At 47.1% G+C, this 11,631-nt stretch overlaps 1 protein-coding gene across 50 annotated transcripts in view; it reads right to left on the bottom strand.

Moving 5' to 3' along the window:
- Positions 1–3,554: 3,554 nt before the first annotated feature.
- Pkp4 (plakophilin 4) overlaps positions 3,555–11,631 on the bottom strand; it is a 203,691-nt gene continuing 195,614 nt past the window's right edge. For 32 of the 50 annotated variants that reach the window (XM_087650698.1, XM_087650701.1, XM_087650650.1 and 29 more), the window contains 5 exon segments: positions 10,349–10,433; positions 10,137–10,254; positions 7,764–7,892; positions 6,129–6,202; positions 3,555–4,549 (listed from right to left, as the gene is read on the bottom strand). In XM_087650698.1, coding sequence (XP_087506824.1) covers positions 4,304–4,549; positions 6,129–6,202; positions 7,764–7,892; positions 10,137–10,254; positions 10,349–10,433 — 652 coding nt within the window. In that variant the 3' untranslated portion in view covers positions 3,555–4,303. 50 annotated transcript variants of the gene reach the window in all.

The following is an 11,631-nucleotide window of genomic DNA, read 5'->3' as shown; positions in this document are numbered from 1 at the left end:
GTGTACCTTCCAAAGCAGCTGTTTTTTTTTTTTTTTTAAATAGGCTGGTGTACTAAGTGACTATTTTGTTAAGGTTTGAAATAAATTGTATTTTTCTTAACTCAGAAGAGACAAATAATTATCACTTTGATGCTAGTTCATTAATTATGTCGCAGGCTATGTTACTTCTTTACTGACTGTTGCTAATGTATTGGGGTAGCTTTATTAGCATACATTAATTATACATAATTATAGGTCTCATTCTACTTTCATACATGTACACGCGTTTGATCATATTCGCCCTCATTACTCTCTTGTTCCTGCATTTCTGCTGGTCTTTTTATTTTTCCCAATGACTATCCTTTTTTCTCTTAAGTTCTTTTTACACACACACACACACACACACACACACACACACACACACCACACACAGTCACTGTCTTCAGACACACCAGAAGAGGGCATCAGATCTCATTACAGATGGTTGTGAGCCACCATGCAGTTGCTGGGAATTGAACTCAGGACCTCTGGAAGAGCAGTCAGTGCTCTTAACCGCTGAGCCATCTCTCCAGCCCCCTTCTCTTAAGTTCTTTTGGGGGGTGATTACTAATATAATTTGATACAGTGAGACGTAGGTTTGATGTGCACTTTGAGGTCTTGCTGCATGTATGCAGCCTGTGCAGTTGCCATCCCAGTCAGGGCAGAGAGCAGTCCCATCATCCTAAATAGCTCTGTGGCAACTCGGTTCTCAGTCCTATCACCTAGGGGAGGTTTTCCTGTTCTTGCATGAGAATCATTCAGCAATCGCGCTCTGCCAACCTCTTCCTTTTCTCCAACAACTCGTTTTTGGTATCTGTCCAGGTCATATTTGTGGTTTATTGTTGACCATATTTTATGATACAAATATATATTGCAGTTTTTCCCATTCTTGGATAACATTTTTGTTTCTCCATCCTTTGGATGGAGGGTTGTGCTGCCTCCAGCTTTTGGCTATTAGGAATAATGTTACTATAAACAGTGCTATTCAAAATAAATTGAATGAGTAAGCAGTAGTGGCCAAGTTTTCAAATGTTTTTCTGTTTTCCAGTTTGAGCATGGAGACAAAGCCACATTCTGAAGGACTGACAGGAGCATTCAGGGTATCACTGAGGCCTCGGGATGCTCAGGTCTCGTGGTGACAGATTTTGTTTCAGTGGGCCTTTGTTGAGACATGGCTCACAGAGTAAGTTCCCGTGCTAACAGGGACCATCATTCACAATGGAGTGGTCAGGACTCGAACTCACAACGAAGCTCATGTGACGTCATGGTGAGCAAGATAGATTTGAGTACAATTTACTTTTAATGGCTGTTCATTTAAAAACATTGTTACCGTATGCGTGGGTTGTATGCATGTGTGTGCTCACCTGTGCCACAGCATGCATGTGGCAGCCAGAGGTCCTTCCCTTCTACCCGTATGTGGGGTATGAACTTAGGTTGCCAACTTGTGTGGCAGGCGCTTTATGTGCTGAACCATCTGAGTACCTTAAATGTTCAACTTATGGTTACTTTTAATTTACGGATAATAAGTTTCATTTGGTAAACTTAGAGAGGCGATGTCTAGGAGACAGTATGTTAGCTTGAACTCAAATGCCTGGATTTGCCACTAGCACTTAGTTAAGACCACAGGCCTAGCCATGCATTGGTCACTTACTGGTAAACTGACCTTTGGTATTCACTCTCCTGCTTGTTTCAGGATTTATAAAATGAAATAGCGTACTTGCTGTGAGAGTGAGCTGATCATGTATGTGTGACGGACCATCAGCACTTAGGGGTACTAAAAACTCAGTATTTCTCCGCAAGTATCAATGACCAAGTGGGCCAACCCTGACCAGGGATTCATGACAGATAACACTATGATGCAGAGCGGTCACGATACATAGAAGCTCAGGGCTTTCAAAGGATGTAACCTTAAACCAATGTGTATAGGTAAAAATATGCTCTAGGGGACTAGAGGGATGGCCCGAAGAGTTAAATGTATTTATTGCTCTCATAAAGGAACTCTCCTGTTTCCAGCAGCCACATAGTGGCTCACAATTATCTGTGACTCCAGTTCCAAGGGATCTAATGCCTTTTCACCTCCATGGGTATTAGGCCCGTATACAGCTAATCTCTCTCTCTCTCTCTCTCTCTCTCTCTCTCTCTCTCTCTTTCTCTGAGAAAGTCTCATGGCTTTCCAAGTTTTACTTTTCTGTGACAATACTCAAAACACTCCTCTGTCCTAGGCAAACTGTATCCCGATATCAAAGTCTGAAGGCTTTGATTGTAGGCTGTATGGGATCTGTTCAGGTCTGCACTGCACGCTGGCCCAGAGAACGTTCAGCAGAAACGGCCGAGGCCTGGTCCATACATACCATGTGTTCTTTCGAAGTGCTCAGGTGTCTAAGGTGGAGCCAGGTGTGTAAACCTTGGTCTGGTTCTCTGACCTGGGTCTGCCCAGTGCTTATTCTCAGCTGACTCTGCCTCTGTAGAACTACGCATCCCTTCTGCGGGCGGATTACTGTATGCTCTTGGTAACAGGAGAGTTGCAACAATGACTCAGCAGTTTGAGCAGGCCCTGTTTACGGCCATGGCTGCATGGCTGGTTCTATCTTTATCATCAAGGGTTGCAGGTCATTTCTTTTCTCTAGTCTGAGTTAGGAGGTTTAAAGGGCCTCAGGTCTTCTGCCCAGTTCTCACCACTGGCCCCTTTCTGGCCACATTAGGAGGTCTCATTGGAGGCCCAAGTGAGTTCTTCCCAACTCTTGATCTGCATTAGTTGAAATACAGCTGCCAAAATGGTTGGGCTCTAGAGGCTCCTTTTTCTGACTCTCTTAGGGAACAGCCTTCACTTAAACCCAGATCTCAAGGAGCCAGGTTCAGGAACTTGAGATCAAAGAGGTAAGATGGCCAAAGTCCTGTGTCAGTTCCTCAGGAACATTACCCAGCAGCCTCTGCTGTGGAGATGGTTGTTTCCTCTGTCCAGCCTGGGCATGCAAGAGCACGCATGACTCTGGCAGTTCTCGGGGTGTCCTCTGGAAAGTCTGAAGCTCAGAGAGGCTCACCATTTGTGAGCTTCAGCCATCTTTCTGCCTACACTTAGGCCGGTTTCCACCGGGGAAGCAGTGTTTCTTGGGTCTCTTTCTACAGGCACAACGCTGCAGGAGAACCGGCCATGCCTAGCGCATCTGTGGCTGTCTGTATTCTAGAATGCATGCAGCACAATAATTATTTAGATCAGTTTTGGTTTAAAGCATTGATGCCAAGCAAATGCCCAACCGTTCATGTGTAATTACTGAGTTCTAAAAAATGATGCTGTAAGTGGCCCTTGCCAATGTACTATGGCCAGGATGCCAGATATAATTTCCCTTAGGTGAAAAGAGATGGCTGAGGCAAGGCAAAACCTGTTAAAACTGTTCAGTGTACCAAATACTACTACTACTACTACTACTACTACTACTACTACTACTACTACTATTAAATAAAGCAACCCATCTCCCAAGGGATTTAGTAAATCTGTTCCCACACCCCACCTAGAAGAAATGCAAGAGAACACCTTCTCCAGGATGAAATCCCACATTTATTCTTCTTCCATGTGCATAGAAAATGGCAGTGAAGTGTCCTGTGAAAGGGGGGATGAGCATGGCGCTGCTGTCACGCTGGACTTTGTGCTTCCAGAGTTCACTACTCACTGAAAACAGGGCGTCAGAGTGTGTTGTCAACTGTTAACAGTTCCTCAGGCTTCCCGTTTGGGCTTTAAGCTGTCAGTTCTTCAAATCTCTTTTCAAATGACACACTGCATTACAATTGATGGCACTTAACCAATGTGGCATTTCCATATTTACACCAACAGAAGGAATTTTTACAAGACATAATAGCATACAATCTTGACATTTAGTAATAGCAATAAAACATGAAGGGCATCCATTTTATTATTATTTTTTTCTGTACAAACTATCTGAACATAACTTTATTCACATTAAAAAAATCATCTGTCATTTGATTTGACCTACACATACCCCTCTCATCTCACCCACTTCTCAAGCCTCTCAGCACGTCACCCACACCTTCACCACTAGAATCTACAAGTAATTAGATCTAACACCTACACAGAGCGTAGAAAGTCCTCTCCCAAGGGTTTCTTCACTTCCCTGAAAATTCCTCAAAAAAGAAAAAAAAAACCAAACAAAACCTCTTCACTCATCCCTTCCACTTCACTTTCACGGTCACCATCATCAGCAAGACGGACTCCCCTCAGTCCAAGCAGAGTCAGAAGAAAATCGGCCCTCGGCAGGCAGCCGTCTTGATGCTACACCCAGGAGTCCGGGGACCCAGGGTACTGTTCGGCTCTATAAGAAGGTCGTTTAGTGGAGTAAAAGTCTACGTAATTTGTGGTTGATTTCAGTCCATACTGCGTTGAGTAATCAGTAGAAGCTGGGAAGTGAACTCGGTCATCACCGTAAGGGTCTTCATAGCTGCGAGGAGACTGCAGGTACAGTCTGTAAGCATCCAAGGTCTTCCTGGTGGAGTCATCTTGATAGTACAGCTGTTGGTGCTGCAGATCAGACCGAAAGGGAAACAATGAGAATGCTTTCAACCACACAGTTACAGAACACTGACGTGGGCTTCCAGACTCAGTTTAAAGCACTTTGTGGGATAAGCGGGGAGGAGGCTGTCTCAGGTGCACTCATGTTTACTCACAGCAGGGGTAGGCTCTGAATTAAGTTTACAGGCAAGCTGGCTTTGTTTGCTCAAGTGCTGTCCCCAGGCCTCAGCAGAGTTGGACAAGGTGGCTTTAGCACAGGGAAGTTACGCATGTCATAGATGCATTTGAGGGCTGGGGATTTGGTTTTAGGTATTTCAGACAACTGTAATTATAGGATTGAAGTTTAAAGCATTTACTTCCTGGATAAAGATTTGAAGCCACCACCCAATTTTAAAAGAGATAATGTGATTTGATGAACTCTGCTGTACAGTGCAGTATTAAAGGGTGAGCTATCTCAAGGCAGGAAGATGACAAAATTAGCAGACATGTGAGCAAATGATCCTAGAGTCAAGCCAGTGCTGCCACGTTCTTCTGAAGGAAGCAAAACATCACACGTGAGCAGCCACACAGGGACCCTGGTCCAGCTCCTTCTGCTGTCTTAGCTTTGACCTCACCACGATGCTCTCAAACTATCACAGTTTTTATGCTGTCTGCATCCCCCAGCCCCTGCACTGAGTAAACCATCAACGTTTATCACATAGGCACTGGCCTCTCCCTCATTCTAATGTCACGGGTGCCTCGCAGTTAAAAAGCTACTTGACTAACTTTACCTCCTCTTTTAAAGGTAGAGTTAGATTTGTTTTGACTTAAAAAGGCATCAGCTGGGTGTGGAGGTGCAGCCTGTAGTCCTGACTCTCCCCAGGTTCAAAGGGGAGGGCCATGTTAGCTCAAAAGTCAGAGATCAGTGGAGCAACTGTAAAGCCCAATCACCAATCAAAACCACCTCAAAAAAAAAGAGCATGGATTATGAGTCCTGTGGGAGATTCTTTTTTTTCTCTCTCCTATCAAAATAAAGAAGATTATGGTTTAGTGGGTGTGGGTGTGGGTGTCTCAGAACATCCTTATTTGGAAGGACACCGTGCAGTTCTGGCTGGGAAATCCTAGTTGCTTTGTGGTTGAGATGGTGTGGCAGTAAGGTCCTGGTTGGTAGGTCAAGGCCCCCAGGAAGCAGTCTGGGGACTGCAAGCACAAGGCCCTCATTAACGTGGGCAGCAGGCTCCAGGGTGAGGAGGAAGTCTTGGTGATGGAGCACAAAGTGTACAAAGAGCGTTGGGATCAGAGTGGGGGCAGTGCTCACCACACCCAAGATGGAAGCCACTTCATAGGTTAACAGGAAAGGGGGTGGGGAGAGTGGGAGAGGGAAACTACTGGATACAGAACATGCCCCAGAGGACTCTCAGAATCTCCGTCAGAGGCATGCAGTCTCAGAAGCACTGATAGAAACCATTTATCTAAACCATGTGCATGGCACCGGGGCTGAGGAGCAAAGGTGGAAACTCCTCAGGCCCTGGATGAGGCCCAGCTCGCACAGCTGGCCCCTCGCTGTGTGCTGCTGGTCAGCCTTCGGTAAACGATGGTACAAACTCACCTGTAGCCGTCTGTTTTGTTCTCTTGCTGGTGAGGAATAGGAACTGATGTATATTGGTGAAGGTTTGCTGGAGCCTGTAAGGAAATATTTTATTAAATTAAAACTAATGCTTATGACACTGGTCCACCAGGTTGTGTGGGTCCTGTCTTCCCTAGTGCCAGCGCAGGCAGAGGGGCAGCAGCCCAGGCCCCTGGGTCAAGCTCTGGTCAGTCTCAGGGATTTCTGCAGTCGGCTTTGAGCAGTAGCACAGCTCCTTGTGCTGAGCTGGGGACTGTCACTCTTCCAGGACCCTGGACCACACACAGTCTGAGTCAGAGAGATGGGAAATGCAGCATTAATGAACCTGGAGCCTCTGGGCAGCCATGATTCACATCCTGGCGACTGACTGGAGAGGGCAGGCTCAGGCATGGTTAAGGCAATGGGGCTACCCAGAGGCACAGTCTTGGGTCTGCCATAGCTAAGCAGGTTGTAAATGAAAAAGAACTTGGTAATTCAGCGGCAAGTGTCCTCCAGAGTCTAGAGCAGACTCCTGATGACATCACTAGTCGCTCGTGGATTACTGCTAAAAGTAGCGAAGGCTTTAATTTTTTTTTTTAAAACAAGGAAAATAAAGCATCCTCCAAGCAAATTGGATTTATTGAAACAAGCAGAGATAAAGGGTGTGTGTTCAAGAGGCCGTTTGTACAACGAAGCCGGCTGCTGCAGACCCGGGGCCGCCTGCATTTCAGCTTTGTGTGTGCTCCCTTCTGCACAGAGCTTGCTGTTTGAAATGTAGCATCTGCAATTTTCTGAGCTATTAATTGCCATGGTAACAATAGTCAATTAGTAAATAGCCCTGTGAAATCACAGATTCAAAGACAACAACAAAACTCAGACCCTCCCCCAGCCGCAGTTAAGCTGCCCACAGCTCTCACTTATTTCTTTTAAATAAATAGGTATTCTCCATCCCCCTTTTTCCTTTTTCTTCCTTCCTTTCTTTCTTTCTTTTTTGAGGAAAAAATATCTTTTCCTTTACAGTAGCTCATGACTTGTTTGGAACCTTTGGAGTAGTTTTAATTCCTAAATCTGGAGAATGGACCAACCAGCTTTTGGGCTGGCAACTTTAAAATATTTTTTCATGCATATCTTTCTGAACAGGATATAAAAGTAGTAACACTACAAAACTATTTTTGTTCTTAAAAGTAATCATATGATATATTCTAAATTCACTCAAGCTCCTTCCCCCACATGTCAATGGAGTAGGTTGTTATCAATCAGTTTGGACTTAGAGGAGCTGGTCTGGAGAGCACATGTAGCTCAGGCAGAGCCACATAGGACCCTCACTTCTGATACACAAGGATCTCTTGCTAGAGTGGGAGGGGGACAAGAGCAAAGGGAATGGCACTTGGGGCAGCCAGACATGATCACCAGACCTAGCCCTCTCTTTAATTTGGGGTCATTGTATAACTATATTAGCTTGATTTATTTAAAACCAAGCAGAGAGGGCAACAATCCAACAGCAGCAGAGAAGGGACCAGGTGGTTTGCTGCTGGGACCGAGTTGACATAAGCACAGGCTTGTTCCCAGGACGCTGGCTGAGCACCCAGAGAGGTGACTCCTTCAGGTATCAGATCACACACCCAACTGGCGTCTTACCAGGGTACAGGCCTTTATGTGTGGTGTCCCCTTGGCTATTGTAATACTGCATAGGTGGCTGGGTCCTATCGTATTCAGAGCGAGGCTCTCTGATTCCTAACAGTGCTGGTGAGGAGGAGGTGCTGCCAACTGAAGGGAGAGGCAAAGGAAGGAGAGGGAAGAGAGAAATCAGAGTGTCAGCAAATCTGGAAAGTGCTCCAGGAAAACAAAGGCTATTTATTAGTAATGCCACAGGAAAACTGTCTCTTAGAGGTGCTGAGGACAAAGAGCAGTCAGACCCAGAGGACCATGAACACACCCTACATTCCCATCCCAGCAAGGGTGACACCTGGACCCACACCCAAGCTGCAGCACAGCAGGGACGCAGGGATTCCACCCACCCTTGGAAACCGACTGGAGTAATGTAGGAGCCACACAAGAGTTACTTCTATTTTGTGGTCACAGTTTACCTGCTTATAAACTACCGCCATTGTTTATGTACAGATGTTTGGTAGCAGGTTTTACAGTGTATTTTAATTTCTGATCTAGTGTGTCTAGAAGTACCCAGTCCATAACATTTATGCTTCTCTTTATGGTAGTCTATTGTCAGGAGACCATGGGAACCCAGTGGCCTCGGTGGCTTCTGATCCTAGTCTCCTGGGCCATACGTCTGACAATGATTAGCCATGACTAGCCATCTACTCATGGGTCACCTTTTGGATAATTTTTTTAAATTTGGCCAGGAAGGTAACGTGAGGTTTTTGTAATCCTCCTCACCATCACCGTCACCATCATCGGCCATATCTTTACCCAATTCATGTGAAAGCAGTGGCTCTCCAGCCGTGGCCTCTCTGCTCTGCACAGCTAAGCCTTCTGAGGGCAGGCCCTGGGAAGGCAGTTCTTTTCCTGAGCTGTTGGGTGAGTCATGTGTCTGCTCCTTCAGCTCACTTTTGGGAAGATGGCAGGACAGAAGAGAGCTGCTTCCCTTTGTGAAGAAGACAGTAACGAGGCAGCAGACATGATACAGACACAGCCCTCATCAGGGCTGAGAGATGGTGGTCAGCCCCTAGACAGCTGGCAGACAGGCGTGACACACGTCTTCCCTCTAAATAGAACACAGAGGGCTACCTAGGGACCAGGGTGGGGCCATTAGCACTTCTGCTGAGGTCCCAGTGGCAAATCCATCGCACAGTAGCTGTGTGCTGATCTGTTTGAAATGATCCTGTCCTTGCACTGAAGGCCCGTCTGTGTCTGGCAGCCACCGCTCCTGTTTCCCCTGACATCCCTATCCCTAAGTCCTGGAGTGTGCTGAGTATTTTCATAAGAGAACGGTATGAGGACTTGTCCAAAACCAAGCAGAATTCTCAGTGAGTAAAACAGCTTCTAATTTTAAAAAGAAATCACCAAATAAAGCAAACAACAGGGGAGCCCAGCACAGCCACAGCCACCCAGCCGAGAGCCCAGGCATTAGTCTTTTTGTCCACATTTATCCACATGAGCAATAGGACTGTCAGAAGCAGCACAGCCGTCTACAACAGATAATATATGTGTCAGAACGTGTGATTTAAAGCCAAATCAAAGTAAGAAGCGTCATTTTTCCTGCTTCATCCAGGTAAGAATGACATTTTCAGGACTGTTTGACGGGGCAGTGTAGGTGAAACGCTCAGCTGGGCTCTACAGATGAGTGGGTGCGACAGTTGCCAGGAGTCCAAGGAACTTTCTGGAAGGCTACATCAGGAGGTGGGGGTGGCTGGCTGGGCGGTGTAAAGGTGGGGGGTGTGTCTGTAAAGCAGCCAGGGCCCTGGGAGGTGCCGCTGCAAGCTCCAATGACTTGTGTCCTAGGAGCCTGTTCCTAACAAGTTTCCCCAAGAAAACTAAAACCAAAAGCAAGCAAAACTCTACCCAAAGCAAAAACAGCAGCAGCAATAACTCTACTTAGGAGACCTAAAACGTATGCAAAGCTGGCAGAGAGCAGAGACATTCCTAGTCAGGCAGTGCATCCTCCTAGACTCTGCAGCAGGTTACTGTCCAGTTGGTCAGAGCAGATGCCAGGGCCCCTCCCCTAGTGTGGTGAAGCAGCATCCCAGTGTGGGGACAGCCCTGGAGTTTGTTTAAAGCTGCGTTACCTTTCCAAATGGAAGAAAGTTACAACGCTTGAGTGCGACTCTCAAAGCAAGCTCTCAGGGAGATGGGTGGAGCTGAAGTGACTTAACGTGCTCATGCTCAGTCACCCCTCGCCCTGCGGCCCTCTGTTCCTTGCTTCCCTCCCTCCCTCCCTCCCTCCCTCCCTCCCTCCCTCCCTCCCTCCCTCCCTCCCTCCCTTCCGTGTGTGTGTGTCTGTGTGTGTGTGTGTGTCTGAGTGTTCAATCGTTTGTCATACAAATGCCCACTGACCTGACTGAATGACGGGTGACATCTGTTGGTTGGTGGTGGACAGAGAAGGGTGTGATTTGAATCGGTCTCGCTCTAGCGTGGACACAGGTGTAATAAAATGGTTCTGATTCCACCCATCCTGTGGAGTAAAAAAAGAAACAGCTCAAAATGAAAGACAGCATTGCATTGCCATTAGGGATGCTCTTCGAGCTACAGGTACTCTTGGATGTTACCTTTTTGTAAATGCTCCGGAGGTCCCGATACTGCCACAATGTATTCAAGACCTGGGCTGCCGCCTTCACCACTTTCAGAGAGGATCTAGGGAGAGATGCGGTTTTTAGCATGGTCACTCACTCTGAGAGAGTCAGGCTGCAAAGCAGAAGGGTGGAGGCCACTAGACTCTGGGCAGAAGGCAGAATCCCGGGAAAGGCGAGGGTGTCCTCTCACCTTTGCAGCACATCGGAAGCCCCTGAAGCTCACACCCACAATTTCTCCCATCCCATCTCTTTGTAAACCCAGTCTCTGTATGGCTGTGGTATCCAATGGTCAGGCCTCAACCTCATCCTACCTGAGGAGGAAGGGGCCTCCGACTCCAGCCTACCTCTCGTCATCTCCTTTCACTTGGATTCTGAGTTACCACATGCTCCTGGGTTCTGGGTTTATTTTGGGGTCCTCATCTGCCTGACACCTGTCAACCTTCACTTCTATAAATGAGCCATTTAGATGCGGCTGACTCCCATGTGTATTTTTCCAGCTTGAGTGTTGGCCCTGCAGCCAGCCTGCAACACACACACACACACACACACACACACACACACACACACACACTCTCTCTCTCTCTCTCTCTCTCTCTCTCTCTCTCTCTCTCTCTCTCTCTCTCTCTCTCTCTCTCTCTCTCTCACTCTCACTCTCACTGGATGTCTAATAGTTATCCCCAAGCACTCAAGTCCAGAGCAAACTTGTGGTGGTCTCCTGCAAGCTTTCCTGCCTGGGTATGGCTTCTTTTGACAACCACTTTGGAGTCATTCACAATACTCTCTTCTCCTGCCGCTCACTTATCAGTAAGACTTGTTGAATTGCTTTTCAACCCTGTCAGCAGTGCTGCTGATGTCACTGCAGCCGCTGTAGCCTAGTCTTTAGTGTGTGTGTTAGATGAGGCTGTGCTTACCCTTCTACAAGGGAAACTGACCATGCTACCCCTGCTCACTGCTCTCCAGAGGCTCTGGTTCCATTCAGAGACTGAGACAACCGACCACACCCCCCCACCGCCCCCTTCCCACTGTCAGCAGACCTTTCCCGTCCCTTCTCTCCCTGACATGCTTGCTGCCTTCTCTGATTTTGTCGTTTGTGCTTGTCAGTACCATCTGCCAAGCTCTGTTGCTGTTACTCATTGGGTGCCTCATCTGCCTCGGCCCTGGAGTGCCGTTTTGTGCCCAGCACTGGAACAGCATGGGGACATCCAGACGGGGGGAGACGAGGATGTACAGTACAGGGAAACCAAACACAACCTGATTTG

The sequence above is a fragment of the Rattus norvegicus genome, chromosome 3 (genome assembly GCF_021556685.1).
Source record: "Rattus norvegicus strain SHRSP/BbbUtx chromosome 3, alternate assembly SHRSP_T2T, whole genome shotgun sequence".
Taxonomy (NCBI): Eukaryota; Metazoa; Chordata; class Mammalia; order Rodentia; family Muridae; genus Rattus; species Rattus norvegicus.
This window is presented reverse-complemented; position numbering and strand designations above follow the sequence as displayed.